This window comes from Hemicordylus capensis, chromosome 4 (assembly GCF_027244095.1).
Source record: "Hemicordylus capensis ecotype Gifberg chromosome 4, rHemCap1.1.pri, whole genome shotgun sequence".
Classification (NCBI taxonomy): domain Eukaryota; kingdom Metazoa; phylum Chordata; class Lepidosauria; order Squamata; family Cordylidae; genus Hemicordylus; species Hemicordylus capensis.
The window spans coordinates 11,271,083-11,291,943 of NC_069660.1; the positions used below are offsets into that span (position 1 = coordinate 11,271,083).

General features: G+C 46.6%; 1 protein-coding gene across 3 annotated transcripts in view; it reads right to left on the reverse strand.

Annotated features, from left to right (window-relative positions):
- The window catches only part of COL20A1 (collagen type XX alpha 1 chain), a 172,357-nt gene that overhangs the window by 46,801 nt on the left and 104,695 nt on the right, over nt 1–20,861 (reverse strand). For all 3 annotated transcript variants that reach the window (XR_008320737.1, XM_053313548.1, XM_053313549.1), the window contains exons 24-28: nt 20,420–20,562; nt 19,454–19,563; nt 13,773–13,931; nt 5,533–5,610; nt 3,453–3,539 (exon numbers count right to left, since the gene is read on the reverse strand). Coding sequence is in view for 2 of the 3 variants with exons in the window: in XM_053313548.1 (XP_053169523.1) it covers nt 3,453–3,539; nt 5,533–5,610; nt 13,773–13,931; nt 19,454–19,563; nt 20,420–20,562 (577 nt within the window). In the remaining variant the exon portion in view is untranslated. The remainder of the gene's footprint in view (nt 1–3,452; nt 3,540–5,532; nt 5,611–13,772; nt 13,932–19,453; nt 19,564–20,419; nt 20,563–20,861) is intronic.

Consider the following 20,861-nt stretch of genomic DNA (forward strand, 5'->3'; position numbering starts at 1 on the left):
TTTAATATTAATGGGATCCTCCTCCAGGCTTATGTTACAGCCCTTACTTCTCTAAGTATGTTAGAGGTCTTACTGCTTTCCAGGGAAGTATGCTTTCTTGAAAGCATCCCTGCATCCAAATCAAACTTTCAGATACAAATTGAGCAGTTAATTTCCTATAGATTTCAGTGTGAGGACATGTTCAAGTGAGCATCCCTCAGTGTGCCTTTCCAGGTGGTAAAGTCTTCTCCTGAATGTTGGAATAAACTCACAGTTGTCCTAAAAAAGGAGGCTGGGAACCAGGACTTGAGGGCCCCAAGAGAGGTCAAGGGCCCAAGAGCACAGCCATTCTCACTTTGCACGAGACACCAGAAAGGTCAAAGGTTTGCATGTTTCACCTTATCCAGGTGAAGAGTGCTTTGCCCTGGCCCTCACCTTACCCCACCCTAAATCCTGGGATTAGCTCTGATGACACCATCAGGCAGATTCTGTTCTGGGCTTTTTTTAAACCTGCACATTTTGCAAGTAAACAGACCTTTATAAAGATAGCTACTCCCCTGGGACTCTAGATTTAAAAATAAAATAAAAATAAAAATGTGGCTGACATCCTAACTAATCATGTGCTAGGGATGTGCAAGCCAAAGCACAGCCATCCCAGACTCTCATTTGGGAGACTGGTGGGCGGCTTTGGAGGAGCCTTGCCCCACTTCCTCCAGTGTGTCTGCTGTGGATTCCAGTGCCTCCTTTTTCCAAGTAAAATATTCCCCTTTTGCCACTCCCCCTTTTTAGGCTAGGGAATCCCCTGTACTTGTAAAGGAAAATCAACTGGATTCCCCTTTACGAGTATACCCCCAAGCCGACTCGCAAGCCGGCTTGGCTGGCTCAATGGTGGAACCGGACCAGTCTGGGATGGTCTGGTGCTGGTCTGGGATAGCTCTATTCTGATTCGGGTTTGAGCCAAACCGACCCCATCATGTGCCCATGCAGTGGGTAGAAGCATTCAGAAAGCTCTCTGAGCTTCACAATCCCATCTTGTGAGAAGGAGGTAATTTCCACTGATCTCTCTTTCCCCTGGAAGTGCCCTGTGCCACCTGAAAATGTGTCCTTGAAGGCTACATGACTCTCAGGGACATGTTTTCAGGTAGCTCATGGCACTTCCAGGCTCATGGCACTTCCAGGGGAAAGAAGGACTGGGAGAAATCACTCTCTCCTCCCCAGGCATGATAGATGTTGCAGAACTCACGAAGCTCTCTTCATTGAGGAAACCTCTACCTGATGTGTGGGTGCAGGCTTAGCCAGGATGACACCTGCAGATCACAAAGCCAGCCCAGAACTTTCCATTGCTTGGAGAAGGCTTTTCAATGGTATTCAACCAATAATTGTAGGAGGCTGGTTCTGTCAACAGCTGTAGGCTAAATGGAACCTCCAGGTTCAGAGGCAGTGTTGCTTTGAATGAATGCCAGTTGCTGCAGGAAGAAAAGTAATGGAAGGCTATGGCCTTTATGTGCTCTTTATGGGTTTCCAAGACCATCCGGCATGAGATACTGGATTAGGTCATGGATCTCATGCAGCAGGCCTCTTCTTAAAGGGGAGAAAAATGGGATAAAAGCACCCACCACCTGGCCCTGTAGTCTGACCTTGACTATGGGAGCAAAACAGGATGCCCGAAAGTGTCTTCTGCTAGCCCTCGATCCACATTTCCCACTGTCAAAATCAGATTCCGTACTAAATGTACCTTATATGTCATCTTCTGTGTAAGTTAAAAGCAGGAATCAATGTGAAAGGTGAACACGGTTACACAAGGGAAAACATCTTATTACAGTAATGGGGCCACATTTCTCATTTCTCAGAGTGCTTCCACATTTGCCAAGCAACCTAATCTGTATTCCAGCCACCTGCGACGAGAGTGCTTGGAATCAAGGCTCCTGCTTGCAGGCTTTCCACATGGGCATTCCGGCTACCTCAGAGCACAGACACATTTGTGGGGGAAGGGCAGGCATCTGTACGGAACTCCCTTATTTCATCATCCACATCACCATTGAATCTCGGAGCAAATTAATCTAGATGGAAGCATGTTCAGGTGATGCATGAACTATTGACATTTTAATCACAGGGCTGCTTTGTTATTGTTTTTTCTTTTTCTGTTTAATCCATTAAACTACTGGTTTGGATTAGACAATGCTGAGCAGCAGGGGTTTTGTTATGCATTATTCCCTGCATGGCCACACATTCTAACCAGGATGGAATTGGGACACGTATTGCTTAAAAGTACGGACAAGCTTGCTGCCTTTATTCATTCAGAATGTATATGTCTGCGAGCCCAAACCCAATTACCCAGGGAAGTGGGAGCTCAGCCTTGCTGGAGGAGTTCAAGCAGAGACTGGGAAACCATCTGTTATGATGATTATTAATTATTTATCAATTAATAATAATAAATATTTACATACTGCATTTTTGTGTCTTCATCTGGACAAAGGCTGAAATAAACTATCTATCTATATACAGCTTTTGGGACCAGGAACGATTGGCTCACATCTTTTGCTATGTAAACTGCTTTGAGAATGCCTTCGTTGAAAAGTGGCATATAAATATGTAATAGCACTATAAGGCTGTTCTCACAAGCAGCCAGGAAACGCTCGAAGTGTGTCGTTCCCAGCCACACCTTGGCATCAAACCCACCAAAGAAGCCCGCCAATTAGTCGAGGTTAAGGGAACGCTTGCACCCTTAACCCCATCTAACTACTCATGTGTCAGACACCAGCAGCTTGCCGACAGCACTGAACCACTGCGGGGCTCTCAGATGATGCTGGGGGGTATCCCCACAATGCACCGTGCACTCGCATTGTGCACTCGCAACCCTACATTTGGGATTTCCAGGGGCTGGGATGACTTGTCACAACCCCCACAACTCCGCCTTGCCCGTGGCAGTGGCGGACCACCTGGATGTGTGATTCACATGCCCAGCAACCCTACAGGGATCGTCTGCAGGGAAGGGGAGCTGCTGGTGCCTCCCCTGCCGCCAGCCCTCAAGCCCTCTCACTTGATCAAGAGAAAGGGGTCTTCTTGTAGCAAGCATGACTTGTCCCCTTAGCTAAGCAGGGTCTGCCCTGGTTGCATATGAATGGCAGACTAGAAGTGTGGGCACTGTCAGATCTTCCCCTCAAGGGATGGAGCCACTCTGGGAAGAGCAGAAGGTTCCAAGTTCTCTCCCTGGCAGCATCTCCAAGACTGGGCTGAGAGAGATTCCTACCTGCAACATTGGAGGAGCCACTGCCAGTCTGTGTAGACAATACAGAGCTAGATGGACCAAGGGTCTGACTCAGAAGATGGCAGCTTCCTATGTTCCTATGTAACCCTACCACCAACAATCACATACCTGCCAACAGGTCCCAATTTCCCCATTCACCTGAATGGGAAAATAGGGACATGTTGGCGGGTATGCAACAACAACAACAGCAACAGCAACTCCTCACTGGAGGTCCTGGTGGTCCTGGGAGGCCTGGGATCTCTGAAGTACAGCTGCAGGAAGGAAGCAGGCTGGGGCAGACTTCTTCATCTCTCTGAAATGGGAAAAGAAAAGGCAGCACACTAAATAAGTAAGTAAGCATGCACACATACATACAGAGGGGTCGGGATGTGCACAAACCAGCGGTTCAGTCAGTTCGGCATGGGGGGTTACCTTTAAGGATCAGGGAGGGTGCTTTTACCCCCCACCCCACCCCACTGCCACCATGTTTTCCTCGCCAGCGCTGTCTTTAAAATCACTGGCGTGGGGCAGCAGAGTACCTCCTTACTGCCCCGGTCAGTGTAAAACCAGAAGCGCCTGACATGGGTGCTGACCAGGGTGGTAAGGAGGTACGCTGCTGCCCCACACCAACGATTTTAAAGACAGTGCCAGTGCGGGAAATGCAGTGGGTACGGGGTAAAAGCATCCTCTCCGATCCTTAACGGTTATCCCCCCATGCCAAATCAGCTGTCTGCTGGTTCATGCACGTCCCCTACAAAGAGAAGAGACACTGGCGAGTTCATACATGCATGCACATGTATACACACATGCATGTTGGCTTGAGATTTTTTATGATGAGGCAGGATATAAATACACTAATAAATACACATTGCATTAAAACTATGGCTAATGGCAGAGCTGCACAAATTTGCCCCCGCCCCCCGTTGTTTGACTACAGCTCCCATCATCCCCAGCCACAGTGGTCAATAGTCATGGATTATGGGAAGTCCTGAAGCAAGCTGCTCCTTCTAAGCCTCCTTTGCAATACAGGGAAAATAATACTCACTTAACTTACCAGGTTGTTTTAAGAATGACATTGGGATAACGCATGCAAGGTGCTCTGTTGCACTCAAATAATACAACGCAAATGGTAGACATTATTACTGAATCTGCTTTTGTTGTGATTGTTTTACATGCTTAGCTCTGGGCCTGACTGAAACATGGATAGCCTCAAATGGCATATCTATTCAGGCCCACACTGGTTTGTGGTGTATTATATTTTGTGTTTTGTTTGGACGGTTGTCTCAGTGGGGATCCATCCTGTAGTTGTCAGAAAGGAAAGCAGGGGAAAGGAGAAGGGAGAAATGGGAGTTGCTTCTGAATACAGTCTTCGAGGCTATTCACAAGATGGTAGAGAATTGGGCTAGCCTCCGCTAGCCCGATTTTCTATCATTATGAGAAGCACCAGGCTCGGCGGAGAGCCCGGTGGTTCTTAAGCTGGTCACCAGCTTAAGTAGCCCGATGCTTAAACTGGGTTTGCAGAGTGAGCACTCCGCAAACCCGGTTTTTGCAATCATGAGTTGCTCTGCACCATGGCAGATCACGAGTAGACCCCCGACCGGGAGGCTGAAAAGCAGCCTCCCCGCTCGGGGGTCTCTGCAGCATGCCCTGCACGCTCACGCGGGGCATGCTGGAGTTTCCAGGGGCCGTGTGACCTCCAATCCTCCCAGCCCCCTCCGGCTCCGTAACGGAGCCGGCAGTCATGTGGGCAGCCAGTTTGGCTGCCCAGAGCAGACTGTCTGCTTGTGTGCAGAGAGAGCAGACTAAGCCCGCTCTCCCCACTCACCATCCCCAGGCGGTTCCCAATGATCATGGGAACCGCCTCTTAGTTAAACCAGAATAAGATTTCTTCAGATTTATAAGGGAAGCAATTACATGAAGTTTGATAATAACTCTCTCTCCAAGGGACTGACTCAGGAGAATGGAGAGCTATAAGTCTCTAACAGGAAATTCTCAGGCCAGATTCAGACCTAACATGAAACCGGAGCTAAACGGGGCAGAGGTTGGAACTTCAGTATGCTCGAATTCATGAAACCATGGTTTCAAGCCAAAAGCAACTTGCAATTTGCTTCACCATACTCCAATTTGAACCTTGGGTTTGCACAAAGGTTTGCCTTTAACAGCCTACAATTCTTGGGATTCTTTAGGGGAAGCCCAAAGGGAGTAGGCAACTGCTCTACATTTTGAGTGCAGAGGTGCCCTGAAATCCTCCTGGTGAGAAGTAGCAACCTGAAATCCAGAAGTAGCAACAAGCTCTCTGATCTTACCAGTGCTGGGAGATCACAGCACCTGTCCTCTTCAGCCCACAAACTGCTGCACACCATCCGCAGTGACTGCAGCTGAAACTATAGAAGAAACAGAAGAGACTCTAGTCATCCAAAAGGCTTCTGAAAATGCTGTCTTCTTAGGATTGGGAGGAGTGAGGTGCAGCTGCACTTGCGTTTCCTGCCTAGACTTGCAGAAATAGTGCACAGCACCCATGGAGGCAGTGGAATGGCTAAAGGGAGGCCATGGGTGTCTTTTCATGTTAAAGCCCCCCATAGTTGGAGGTAACGAGGAAAGGCCATGATCCAAACAAAGGAGGAATCCCCATATTTTCATGTTGTAGGTTTGTTCAGCTGTGCAACCCACTCTACCTTCAATTTCATTTAATGCAGGGAATTTCTAAAATTAATTCCAGAACTGGTAGATGCTCAGACTGAGGCATCTTTAATTTCCTTCTGTTCATTCTCATCTCTCCCCCTCCCCACATTGTTCATGTGCAGAAACAAATAGGTACATTAATAAATAATATTTTAAAAGATGCATGGGCACATGATCAAAAGATTGTATCTGCAGAAGTGTGCATCACAGGTCCTTTCCCCACTGTTTTATCTATGTGCTAAATTACATATGCACATTGATTACATGCACATAATGATGACTAACATAGAGGTTTCTAAAAAGACCAGAAAAAAGGAAGAAAATTAAATTCGTGGACAACGCATGCTCAATTGTCCCTACCAAGTCCACAGATTAAAAAATCAACACAGGAAAAATGCAGAATCTGTAATGCATTACTGCTGCTCTGTAAAACAAGTCCAGGACATTTATCACTCCAATCCAGGGCAATCCAATCCAATCCCCTTCCCCCCACCACCCTCCCTTATTGCTTCCAGCGGCTCGCTCAGCCACCCATTCAGGCCTTCAAACTGAGGCACAGTGGCCATTTTTGATGCCACCGTGCCTGCACTATTGGCCTCTGTGAGGCCTGGCATGACCCAGGCCTCACAGGGACCAATTGCCCAGGTGTGGCATTGTCCAAAATGGCCACCGTGCCTCAGTTCAAAGGCCCGAATGGGCAAAAAAAGTGGCCTAATGGGCCACTGGCAGCAATAAGGGAGGCTGGCGGGGGGAGGGGGAACCTCCACGGACCGCCCTCCCCCACTGCCTCAAGGAACTCCCCCAAAGGGGGTAAGTGACCATTTAAAAAACACACACTCACAAATCCCTCGTGAACCCCCCCCCCGACTGAACAGGGGTGGGGTTTGAGGGGGTGCCGAGCCAAACTGGCCCGGTCAGGTTTGAGTCCAGTCTGGACTCGAACTGAACCGAGCCAGCCAGTTCCATGCACATCCCTAGTTGTGGTTGCCATTTGGTGGTGATTTGGAATGAGGCCTTCTCTGTGGCTGCCCTGGGGCTTTGGAACACACTCCATGTCAGAATAAGAGCTTTCCCATCTCTGCTTTTAAAAAAGCTCTTAGGAAACTCCTGTTTCTTCTGGTGATAGATAGATAGATAGATAGATAGATAGATAGTCAGATAGATAGATTTAATGGTTCTGAACCATTTCAATTGTTTTTCGTTATTTTAACTGCTTCTTGTTTTAATTTTTTTTTTAATTTTATGTAACCTGCCTGGAGATGCTTCCTATCAGGCAGTTTACAAATCAATCAGTCAAATAAATAAACAAACACGAATAAATACATACATGCTAACTGAACAAAAGAGACACCTTTTTAAAGTGGTGGTTCTCTTTATTGAGCAGGGGGAGAGCAAGTGGCCCTATCCACCTCCAGCAGAGCATCCCTCCAGTAGCTCTGGATAGAACAGTTTCATGATGCTATAAATTGCGAGGTGAATCCTATGGATCAAACCATAAGGTAACGGGAGCACCAGCCTGCACCGCTGTGCACATGTCACCCCTGTTGGGACTGTTGTGAAACCGAACAGTTCCATTCCAATGTAAAGTTGCACAAACACCATTGCACAGCATGACAGCCATTTGAAATAATGGGTGTTGCATCACACAACTGTGTTTGCATAACTTTAAGTCTGTTCCACAACAACCCTAACAGTGTTTACACGCACCCAGCATCATTGGTGAGTGCTCCACCACATTTTGCTGTATGGTATGTGAGATGATGATGATGATGATGATGATGATGATGATGATGATGATACGGGGTGGGGGAGGGGACAGAACTGAAAGATGCTCAACTTTCAGCCTCCTCAAATAACTTTGCAACTCTTTCCAATTATGGAACCAGAAGCAAAAACTCTTATAACCTCCTACTGAGTCTCAATAAGGCACCTCTCAGAATAACATCTCATATTCCTCCAACCCACAGATGTATCTGCCAAGAATTTTCTGTCTGCTGTGAAACTCTAGCATGTTCATGTTGCAACAGGAAACATCATTAGTGTCTTTGTTTCCCTCAATCCAGAACTCTGGGGTTGGCTTGTTTGCAGCTAAGTTTTGAAAGGCATGTTAAAAACAAACACACAACGGCCAGTGATCAAGATCTGCATTCTTTGCAGGTCCCATGGCAAGAATGGGTTGGTGGGCTTTGGGGTCATGAAGGTGAAACCCAGGACAGCCTAGCAAGTAAGCCTTCAACAACCAAGTCTGAGTCCCCATTTCCTCTATGCCCAGCAAATGCTTCTCCTTGGGACTCAGTAATTGGCTTCAACCTGAAAGTGAACATTTTGCTTGGCTGCCATTCAAGAATGTGATTGGTGCAAATTAACAAAGTTGAGATTCTTCAGAGAAGAATGGCCTCCCCAGACACCACCTGTTATTTCCCTCAGCATGCAACAAATTTTCTTTGAAGGGAGATAACCGCCCTTTTCAGGACTTCCAACCCCATCAACGTGCATAGGGGGCACATGGCATGGCAGATGCCTCCTTCGTCTTTGTATGATCATCACGATATCTGTAGAGGGGGTTTGCATGCACAGCTGCACACAGAGTGAGGGCTCCATGCAAAGGAATCCTGCCTTTGTAGGCTTCCGAATGGGAATGGCTCTGCCATGAGGCAAACAGAGGGATGCCTTTGGGAGGACATTTTGTGGGTGGCAGAATGAACCCCTGCCAACTCCCAACCACCTGCCTGCTGTTTGCCCTGTGTACCTTGGGCCCCATTCCTGATCTAGTCTTGGGCATGGGCTTGCGCTGGTCCTGCTTCCCATGCCACGACACTGCCCTCCTCCCCTTCAAGAAGCTACTCTCCCTCTCTCTTCCTCCTGCTGTCTAATCAGATCAAGGGAGAAAACCGGCTGCCAGTACCTGGGCCAGCCAATGAGATGGGCAGAGCTGTGTCAGGACTGGTTCGCACCTCAGGCTGAAGCCAATGGGAGGCAGGATGGCTGGCTTGTTTGCATGGCCTTGAGTGGTGAGTATCAACAAGCTGCTGGTGGTTCCAGATCTCATTTTTGGTTTCTGGGTGGCACGCAAGGTGCCTTCTGAAGATACAGCTGAATGCTCAAGGGTCCTCTACATACAGAGCAACTAGAGATCAGTGAATCCCATCCCAACCCCCATGCAGGTTTGGCTTAGAAATGAGCTAAGCTCTTATTGATACAAGAACAAAAATTTAAGGTTTTAATTCATTGCTGATTTTTAAATTGTTAGTTTTAAGTTTTTGTATACCTGAGCCAATTTGGAAGGGCAGTATATTAAATAAATAAATAAATGAATGAATGAATGAATGAATGAATGAATGAATGAATGAATGAATGATAAAAAACAGGAATAGCTTCTGGGATGATGGAAAAGGAGAAGAATTTGGGGGCTTGTTGGGCTCACTTCTTTGAGGCAGTCATTGAGAACCCCTGAACTTTGTTTCTGGGCCCAAGCTGGATGAGGTTGGCTGGCATCTCTCATTCTACCATGAATTTAAGGTTAAGTACAGGTTATACCCTTATTTACCCCAAAGGAAGAGGACTCTGAATTTAAGATGGCCCCCTGATTTCTAACATCAAACGACTTGGGGAAAATCCTAGTTTTGGATTCAGGTAAATACAGTAATGAATGGGCATAGAGCAGGGAAGAAGCAGTTTTATTCTTTATTCCCTGATTTTGATCACCCGCAAAATGCGGGACAATTGTTTGGTAAGAGTTGAAAGGGATTTGAAAGAGGGATTCCTGCTCCTCCCATGTTTGCTTCTGGTAATCATATTATGCAAGTTTTTGTATTGTTTCAAAAACCTGCAACACTTGATGGACTAGAGGCAACAGTTGGAAAAAAAGGAAAGGTGTGTGTATTCCACAAGAAATAAAATCACTCTCAGACAGCTTTCAGTTCTCTCTTTAGAAGCAACGGTCTGTCTCAGCCTCACAGTGTGTTGTTTTACCATCTGGTTTATACAATCAGGATTGAGAGATAATCTCAGAGCTATTATTCTGAAGATGTTATCTTGAGATGGGGTGTAATTTAGGGAGGGCAGGGGAAGGAATTGTGCCCTGCTCTCAGTTCAGACCACAAGTGCTAATTCCTCAGAAATACCTGCAGTTTCACTCTGGGGCTCCCTCATGTTTTAACTTGTAACATCTGTCATTTTAACTTTGCGTCATAAAGAGGTCTTGGTGGAAGAACTGCTCAGAGTCAATATGCGCATAACATCACCAACTTATCCACTTTTTAATTAGCGGCATTCCATTTGTAAAATGCCTAATAGAATTGTTTGCCACACCTCCCAGGTGGCTTGGCCACATTCCTTACACATCGTACACCACACCACACCTCACCGGTAGTTTGGTCACATCCCTTCCCCATTCACCGGCATGTCCCTGTTTTCATTGGCACTCTGTGGCAGGGTATGTAAGGCCTGCCAGCAGATAACTGAAGGCAAGCCAGCTCACCTATCATAATTAAAAATACTCTTCTGTCTAAGATAAAAGCTCTCTGTCCAATCAAGTATGTCTGTTTTTCAATGTGCATTTTGCTATGAGTTAGTAGACTGAGTGTGAAGGGAGGGAGGGTGTGCACTGTGATCAAATGGGCTTAAAACAATCTCCACATATCAAAATGGCATTTAAAAGGCACTTCCAGTTAAATAAGGCAAGATGAGAGCCAGTAATGAGGCATTCTGTCTATCTGAGGACAGCAGTTTGGAGAAAAACGATGGTTGGTAATGGAGGCCTGGACTGTTCATTAGCGATTTTTCAGCTATTCAGTTCTAGTTAAAGATGTTAAGCAGGATATATACAGGTGCAATAAGGGAAAATAATGATCTCCCACCCCTGCCCCAATCCAGCAAGGCACCTGTCAATCTGTACTGCATGGCAATTTTTGGAATATTTTGTGTCACAAAAAAGAATGCTGCTTAAATCATAGCCTCTGCGTCTCCATTTTTATCAAACCTGTCCCATCCCACTTCTGATAGGCAATGCAAATGGAGCCCTGCTCAGGCATTCACACTTGGGTTGCCCATGCAGTGGGTAGGTATAAATGGGGAACTTTCACAATGGGGGAAAGTAAGAAGTGGGGTCCCCCAGGGTCCTGGGACTGGTGCTTTTTAATTTATTAATAAACGTTCAAGAAGTAGGAGTAAGCAGCGAGGTGGACAGATTTTCAGACGATACCAAATTCTTTTGGGTAGTGAAATCCCAAACGGATTGTGAGCATCTACAAAAGGATTTCTCCAAATTGAGTGAGTGGGCAACAAAATGGCAAATGTGGTTCAGTGTTGGCAAGTGTAAAGTGATGCACATTGGGACGAAGAACCCCAACTTCAAGTATACGCTGATAGGATCTAAGCTGTTGGTGACTGACCAGGAGAGGGATCTTGGGGTTGTGGTGGACAGCTCATTGAAAGTGTCGACTCAATGTGCGGCAGCTGTGAAAAAGGCAAATTCCATGCTAAGGATCATTAGGAAGGGGACTGAAAATAAAACTGCTAATATTATAATGCCCTTATACAAAACGATGACGTGGCCACACCTGAACTACTGCATACAATTCTGGTCACCACATCTAAAAAAAGGACGTTGTAGAACTGGAAAAGGTGCAGAGGAGGGCAACCAAAATGATCAGGGGCCTAGAGCACCTTTCTTATAAGGCAAGGCTACAACACCTGGGGCTATTTAGTTTAGAAAAAAAGATGACTACGGGGAGACATGATAGAGGTCTATAAAATCATGCATGGTGTGGAGAAAGCGGATAGAGAGAAATTCTTCTCCCTCTCACATCACACTAGAACCAGGGGTCATCCCATGAAATGGATTGCCAGGAAATTTAGGACCAACAAACGGAAGTACTTTTTCACACAACACATAATCAACTTGTGGAATTCTCTGCCACGAGATGTGGTGACAGCCAACAACCTGAATGGCTTTAAGAGGGGTTTGGATAACTTCATGGAGGAGAAGTCTATCAACTGCTATTAGTCAGAGTACTATAGGCCACCTCCAGCCTCAAAGGCAGAATGCCTCTGAGTACCAGTTGCAGGGGAGTAACAGCAGGAGAGAGAGAGGGCATGCCCTCAACTCCTGCCTGTAGGCTTCCAGCGGCATCTAGGGGGCGACTGTGTGAAACAGGATGCTGGACTAGATGGGCCTTGGGCCTGATCCAGCAGGGCTGTTCTTATGTTCTGGCCCTCAGATTTAATTCCTTCCCTGGAGACTCTGAAAGAGGGTAAAAAACCCTGACATTTCTGGACCAATCCTGAAACTTGGCAACCCTGGTTCTAGATCCTAATCAACAGCATGCAACCAACACAACCTGGAGCATCTATGAGTGTTTCCCAAAGCATCCTGATTTCTCCTTTTATTTTTGAATTCCCAGTTATCCAGTCTTGTTTTTGAAATGGAAAAGATGCATTAGGGCCAGGTGCATAATGAGGCAAACCAAGGTGGTTTCATTAGTTGGCAGATTGTCAGGGGGTGTGGGGGAAGGCAGCACCTGCTCCCACAGGGAAGGAAACACCTATTTGCCACCATTCTCCTGCCTCAGCCTCACCTGTCCCCAGTGCAGGTTGGCAGCACAGCCCTTAACAGCTTGGGTCCAGGGTACTGAAGAGACTGTCTTCTTTGTCATGAACTCTGCCACCTATTAAGATCACCTGAGGAGGTCCGGTGATGGTTGCCACCAGCTTGTTGGGTGGCTCGAGACTTTCTCTGTAGCTGCCCCAGGGCTCTGGAATTTGCATCCCTTTCAATATTGGAGCATCTCCATCTCTGGCTGCTTAAAAAAGGACCCTCTAGAGGCACCTGTTTCCTCAGGCTTGTAGTTAAAATTAACGTTAAACCCTTCAATTGTTTTTATTCTGTAAAACTGTTTTTAATTGTTTTTATTCTGTTTTTATGTCTGCTGTATTTTAAATTACATATACCATATCAGGTGGTACATAAACATGAGAGTAGATAGATAGATAGATAGATAGATAGATAGATAGTAGGGATGTGCAAATCGGTCCGGGGGTTCAGAGTCGAACCCCACCCCCCCGGTTCTGTCCGGATTGGTACCACCCCCCACCAAGCTGGCTCGTGAATTTAAAAAAAAAATTAAAATAAATTTAATTACCTTCTGCCCCTTCGGGGGGCTTCCTATAGGACACGCGGGGTGTGTGTGTAATTAGATGTATTCTAAATTTAAAACAAATTCATGAACCCCCCCCCCCAAGGACCAGACTGGGGGGTTGGTTTGAAGGGTGCCGGACTGAAATGGCCTGGTCAAGTTCAATCCGGTCTGGACTTGAACCAAACCGGGCCAGCTGGTTCTGTGCACACCCCTAATAGATATTCAGATAGATAGATAGATAGAGAGAGAGAGAGAGAGAGAGAGAGAGAGAGAGAGAGAGAGAGAATGTGTGAAGAATCACTCTCTTCTCCTCTGTATTCTGTATTTGAAAAAGGAGGAAGGGGATGGAATAAAAGAGGAAGTGTGGAATAGAGGAGAGGAGAGTGGTGGACTGGAGCGTCTCCTCAGTGAGGAGGTGCTCTAGCCCACTGCTCTCCTCTCCACCACGTTTCCACTTCGGCTGCTTCTCAATGCACTGAAGAAGGTGATGAAGGAAGGCAGGGCAACAGCATTTGGTGCCCTGACTCAGGCATTCACACTCAGGTTGCCCGTGTTCTCCATTGCCCCTTCTTTAAATTTCCAAAGGTTGTACCATGCATGTGTGCACATTGGTAACATAGAGAGAGAAAGACGTGCTCTTCTTCTACAGCACCTTTCACTCAAGAGGGGCTGATGGTTTGGACCAAGGGCTTCGGCTATGGAAAATGGACACACTGTCGACTCACCGCTGCTGACCCACTCCGTGGTCCTCGTGTTCTTGTCAGCTTTCCCAGCATGACAAAGCCAGCTGTTGAGACGCTCTCTGATGTCCCAAGTGCTTTCTCGGCTACTTTCTTGCAGTCAATATAGAGCTTAACCCTGGAATGGTTCATGGATACGTGCACCTGCTCAACAGACAAAAATAGTTCCAGTGTGCCTCATCTTGAAGTTGGAGGCTCTGACTTGACAGAAGGCAGCCTGAGACTTCTGAACCTGGCAGAATATGTACAGGACCGTTTATAGCAGTACCAGTATGGTGTTGAATACATATTACGTGCCGAACGCCCAGGAGGAAGAATTCTCTTCTCTGTGGGGGGGGGGGGGGCAAGGAAACCACTGGCTCTCAGGTTAGGGTCAAACTACATATTATTTGAAGCATTTGCTTTGCAAGCATGCACTTGCTTAAAAAAACAACTACTACAAAATAGCAACAAGATTGCGCAATGGGAAAGTGGTGGGAAGGAATTCAGCTTTAACCTTATCCTTCCCAGTCCAGATCTGGATAAGAACCACCCTGCTGGATCTGGCCCAAGCCCTATCTAGTCCAGCATCCTGGTTTCCACAGTGGCCCACCAGAAACATCTGGGAAGCCCACAGGCAAGAGCTGAGGGCATGCCCTCTCTCCTGATGTTGCTCCCCTGCAACAGCCTATAGCCACTAGTAGCCATTGATAGATTTGTGCTCCATGAATTTCCTCCATGGATGCAGCTGCCATGCTGTTTGGCAAATAGCAGCCGAGGGTGATGGTTGCAACCTGCTGTTCCAATCTGCAGCGGGGGAGGAAGGATTCTTGTGTGTGGGGATGCTTGTGTAATACCGCTGTTGTTTGTTTGTTTGTTTGTTTGTTTAAAAAACATGCTTGCAAAAAAAGCCCTTAAAGTAACATCTAGTTTGACTCTTAGTTCACACAAACAGTGCCAGACTGTATCTCTTAAAATTGTAGGTAGAAGAGCTTATGACCAAATGTGTCCCTTTGCGGTGGGGGGGGGGGGACCTACTTTCTCCTGTGGGGAGAACTGTGGAGAGGAGAGCTGGTCTTGTGGCAGCAAGCATGACTTGTCCCCTTTGCTAAGCAGGGTCCACCCTGGTTGCATATGATTGGGAGACTTGATGTGTAAGCACTGGAAGATCTTCCCCTCAGGGGATGGAGCCACTCTGGGAAGAGCAGAAGGTTCCAAGTTCCCTTCCTGGCTTTTCTGAGATAGGGCCAAGAGAGACTTCTGCCTGGAACCTTGGAGAAGCCGCTGCCAGATTGTGTAGACAATACTGAGCAAGATAGACCAATGGTCTGACTCAGTATATGGCAGCTTCCTGTGTTTCTATGTTTCTGTTTCCCCTTTCCTCTGAAACCCACGGTGACTCCCCAAAATATGTCTCCTCAGGAGAGGAGAGCTGGCTTTGTGGTAGCAAGCATGACTTGTCCCCTTTGCTAAGCAGGGTCCACCCTGGTTGCATATGAATGGGAGACTAGAAGCGTGAGCACTGTAAGATATTCCCCTTAGAGGATGGGGCCACTCTGGGAAGAGCATCTAGGTTCCAAGTTCCCTCCCTGGCGGTTTCTCCAAGATAGGTCTGAGAGAGATTCCTGCCTGTAACCTTGGAGAAGCCGCTGCCAGTCTGTGAAGACAATACTAAGCTGGATAGACCAAGGGTCTGACTCAGTTTATGGCAGCTTCTTATGTTCCTATTGTTAGGAGCCACAGGGGCCATTCACATGACCTACCAAGCGGAAGAGGGGACAACCTTTTCTCTCCAGAAGTTGGTGAACTCCCATAATCCCCAGCCACAAGAAATTGTGTCTGGGGATGATGGGAGTTGCAGTTCAATGACATCCGGAGAGTCAAGGTTGCCTATCCCTAACTTAGGAGATGGGGCTGTAGCTTAGTGGAAGAGCATCTGCTTGTCATGCAGAAAGTAGCTGGTTCAATCCTTGGTAGCATCTCCAGGTAGGGCTGGGAGAGACTCTTGCCAGAAACCTTGAAGGACTGTTGCCAGTCAGTGTGTAGACAATACTGAGCTAGATGGTCTGACTTAGTATAAAGCAGCTTCCTAAATTATGAGAATTTTCAGAACTGCTCTATTGCACAAAAGTTCTCAGAACGACATCTGAGGTCTTGTGGTAGCAAGCATGATTTGTCCCCCTAGCTAAGCAGGGTCCACCCTGGTTGCATTTGAATGGGAGACCACATGTGAGCACTGTAAGATATGGATGGAACCGCTCTGGGAAGAGCAGAAAGTTCCAAGTTCCCTCCCTGGCAGCATCTGAGAAAGGAGGGAGAAAGGAGCTTGCTGCATGAAGAACCACCACTTCATACATTACATTGGAATCATCGTAAGAGGAAGCACATTTCACAGCTGCCTCATGGCGGATTGTGCAAAATTAACTCTAATGAAGCCTGCCGTCCTGTGCACACTTGCCTGGGAAGGCACTCCCATTAAACACACGAGACTATAGCTCTATTACGCACCCAGGTTCATTGAAACAACAGCCTCTGTATGGAGATGCCTGCTGGCCACATCCTCTGGTCGTCCACATGATCAGCCCTTGTCTGCGGAGGGCAGCGCTGAATGTGGGGAGGGCTCCAAATGATTTAATTGGCCCTCACATCCACTGACTGTGCGGAGGGTAACGTATGCATTATGTTGTAAACATGAATAGCGCTGAGATACAAGATGTGCAGGACCAGAATGGAGAGAGCAGTCAAAAGGTTTAGTGCATCTTCATTAAAGTGAGGCTCTGGTGGTCCACCAAACATTCTGGAAAGGGAAGGCTGAGAAGAGGGAGGAGGCTGGATGGACAGAGAGGGAGAGCCTGTTCCAGGGAGTGAGAGGAACAAATCTGAAATGGGATAAGGGAACAGAGAAAGTACAAAGCCACCGTCATCTCCTCTCAATAAAAGCCTGCCAATTCTGTCAAGCAGGGACCGTCAGAGGCCAGTCAACTCAAAGGCTATTTAAACAGTAAGATGAGAACAAATTGGTTTCAGTGAGTCATTTAATGTGAATTATTTAATAACCCAAACCCAGCAAAGTCTGAGAGAACTGCACGGAACTACTATGTCCCGTCTCTTTAAATTAAAGCTGCTCACCAGAGTGGACTCATGGACAACACACTCCCAGCTAAGATCATTAAGCTGCAAAAGCAGCAAGGTAAGAGCCGGGACTCAAAGAGAAAAGGAGCCCCTGGGAGTCAAACACAGACACGGTAGGGATAAGGTGGAGGATTGCGTGTTCGGTTATTAGGCCCTTCAGTGGCAAAGATTTTCAGGCTCAGTGAGGTATCTAGAGAAAGAAAATGTAGAGAAAAGGGACTTGTAGTAGTGGAGGGGGGGAAGTGTGTGATGCTGAGAGGAAAGAGTGGAGCACAGCCTGATGTTACTTTCTGTATAGTCCTCGAAAGGAATCTGAAGCAAAAATAATAGGTTCCCTCAAATTTTCCTTTCCCGATGTTATTTCAAATATGAACTGGCTATCTCCTGATATTCAGAGATAGTGGTGACCAGTATTCCCAGTAACAGGGATTCCCAGATGTTGTGACTGCAACTCCCAGCATCCCCAGCTGCAGTAGCCTTTGGTGGGGGATTATGGGAGCTGTAGTCCACAACATCTGGGAACCCCTCTTACAGGGAACATTGGTGGCGACATCCAGTGAGCAAAACACTGGTGTAGCAACACCAAACCACTGCTACAGAAGGGGGCAATTTTTGTCAATCTCCCCCTCCCTTCTGAAGCAACTGAGTCCTGAAAATGTTCCCTGAGGGTTGTGCAGCCCTCAGAGACATAGGCCCCATTTGCACATAACGGCAAACCATGGGTCCAACGGACCCGTAGTTTGCCCCCACTCCCCCTGCTGTGCTCCCAGTTGATCTCGATTTGGAGTCTGAGAGGCTGAAGGGGGAGGAATTGGCTATGCAGGCTTCATCCCCCACTTGAAGGTAAACTGCGGCAGCCAATTGCAAAGGAGGGAGAGAGTAGCTGCCTACCCTCAACTCTGGTGTCACAGAGCAGCACAACTTGGATGACACAGTGCCGTTTCTGGACCTGAGGCTATGGCTAGAGATGTGCATGGACCAAGGTTTGTGCACCAGTTTGGGGTGGAACTGGTTCAGACTATGTCAGAACTGGTTTGGAGCCATGGGGACCTGTGGGAATGGGAGCAGCAAGTGGGATCTTTTTTTTTAAAGGAGAGTAGGTCTTTACCTGCTCTCCACGGCTACATGCAGTTTCCTGCTGCAGCATCACTTGTTCCAAGTACCTGTGCATGGTGCCAGCATGCATCTGTGCATGCGCGGGTGCCATTTGCATGGTCAGCATGGTGCTGATGACCATGCACATGGTGCCAATGCAAGTGCAGATACTTGGGACAAGTGCTGCCACAGCAGGAAGCTGCATGCAGTGGCATAGAGCAGGGAAGGACCTTTTTAACAAGATCCCACTTGCTGCTCCCCTTCCCACTGCACTGAACCAGTGCATGGACCTCGGTTAGTGCACATCCCTAGTTACAGCATCAAAACCAAGTGGTAACCGAAGGTTCCAGCTGAGGTTTGGGGGCTAAAACCGACCTGTGGTTCAGTGACGAACCATAGGTTCATAGGAACATAGGAAGCTGCCATATACCTGGGTGCAGCCTCTGACTTAGGTATACATGGCCGTGTGTGTACAACCATGCATACCCAGGTCAGAGGCTGTGCCCAGGTATACATGGTGTGGTGAATGGGGTGTTTGTCTGCCAATACCGACCTTGAGCTGCACTTGATAACCTTGCAAGGAACCCCAGGGTTCCAAGAACAAAGTATTATGTAAAACCCTGTTCTATGAAATCCCATATCTAATGCCAACTACAATTAATACAAAACTAAAGAGATACATTTTAAAGGCTTTTAAAAACATTCAATCCAAATGCCCAGATTTAACATGTTTATAACATTCAAAGATTTGTGAATATTTTTCTCAGCTTTGACGGGGCCATGGTAGACCATCTGCTTTGAATGCAGAAGGTCCCAGGTTCAGTCCCTGGCATCTCCAGGTAGGGCTGGGAGAGACACCTGTCTAAAATCCTGGAGAGCCGCCCTCCTTCAGGGTAGACAATAGTGAGCCAGGTGGACCCATGGCATGAGGAAGGCTACTGCTCAAGGCCAGAGCACATACTTTGCCTGTCGAAGGTCACAGGCTATTGCTGGCAGCTCTTGTTTTACAGAAGCTCCACACAAATAGCACGCTCTGAAAGACTTTGGCCTGAGATGTTTGTAGTACTGCTGTCAGTCAGAACTGACAGCACTGGTATGTTGGACCAAAGGTCTGACCCAGTAAGGCAGTTTTATAGGTTGACTTAATTAAGACAGTTTAATTTGTAGAACATTTTGAATACTTGAGTCACAGGATTAAACCTTTTCTGTTTTCAGATGTTCTGTTTCCTTGCCACCCAATTTCTTGGATATGTTTGTGCATACTTTTAAATAGATTAGTACATGCAACAGGAAGTGATTTAGTAATTCATTATAATTCTGGCACACATCCCAAAATTCATTAGTATTTCAGCTTGCACAAACACACAGAAGTTAACAAGCGTCATAAGGATATTTCTAGAAACCTAGTTTAGCAAAACTTCTATTATCTAGTATGAATGTCTCCTTCTTTTGCTAAGGACCTTATGAAAGCTTCCATAGAATGTCTTTTTCACTTCCTGTTGGTCAAAGGTGACTTCCTCTACATCAGCCTCATGGTCACGATGGAAAAAGATCAAGGATTTCTTATTCGCTGTAGAGAAAAAGATGACAAATACATCTGAGATTTACAAGAAAATTAAACAGGATTTATTTCATAGTCACCAATAGTAAACTATAAACTTTATTCACACTGGCCAACATGACATGCAGCTCTCTGATGACCTCCGTGAGTGTTTATTTGTGTAAAGCTAATGTATAACATGTCCTGTCCTGAAGGTTTCCAGATGAATGACAACAGGTCAAAAAGCAATGGACACAACATGGCATAAATGTACATGTGCTTACTTACATACCAACAGTTCTAAGATGGAACTTAGTGTTCATTGGGGGATACCAAGTGATAAAAGGATGACAACAAATCCCAAGGTCAGGAAGTAGCCAACAAATTAACCAGATTGGGACCAAAGGCAAGTAGCATAGTTACTACACAGGCAAAGATCAGAATTCCAGAACCAGCAGCACATATTCTTGGTTTGTTTTATGTTGTAAACCGCCTAGAGACTTCGGTAGTGGGCGGTATACAAATTTATTAAATGAATGAATGAATTGAGATAGATAGATAGATAGATAGATAGATAGATAGATAGATAGATAGATAGATAGATAGATAGATAGATAGGAGCATGGATGGCAAGCTGGAACTCAGAGTAGAAGGATCTTCTCGGTAGAAGACAAGTTGCTCAGAAGAGCAGACCCTGGGACTGAGGATTTTTAGCACTAGGCAGGGCTGTATCAGTCAGCGTACACAGATGTCTAAAGTAAATCAAAGTAGGTGCCAGGTGAATGGGTTTGAGGAGGGCATTCCACAGTTAAGGCACTGCAAGAGAAAGGGTCCCACCTCTGGTAGCAACCACATTTCCTGCTGAAGATGATATGGCCCCACTTACGGTCAAGTATGATGCCAAGAAGTGGCTGGAAGTCCTCATCTGTTACTTGCCACACGGCAAAGGCTTCCCTGGGGCTTTCTGGCAGTAGTCGGAGAAGGAAGGTGATGGTGTATTCATCTGGAACTCCAGCGGGAAAAACTTCACTGAGGAAATAAATGATGCAGAAAGAAAACTAAGTAGATTATGTTAGAATGAGTTTAAAGAACAAACTTATTCTCAACAGCAAACAAGATCAGATTAGCCAGGAACAGATATTTCTTTCTTTTCTTTTTTGCAGAGTGAGGGAGGAGATCTGAGCTATAACTTCCTCTATAGCACAGGGGTTCCCAACCTGTGGTCCTCCAGATGCTGCTGAACTACAACTCCTATCATCCCCAGCCACAATAAATTATAGCTGGTTATGATGGGAGTGTAGTTCAGCAGCATCTGGAGGACCACAGGT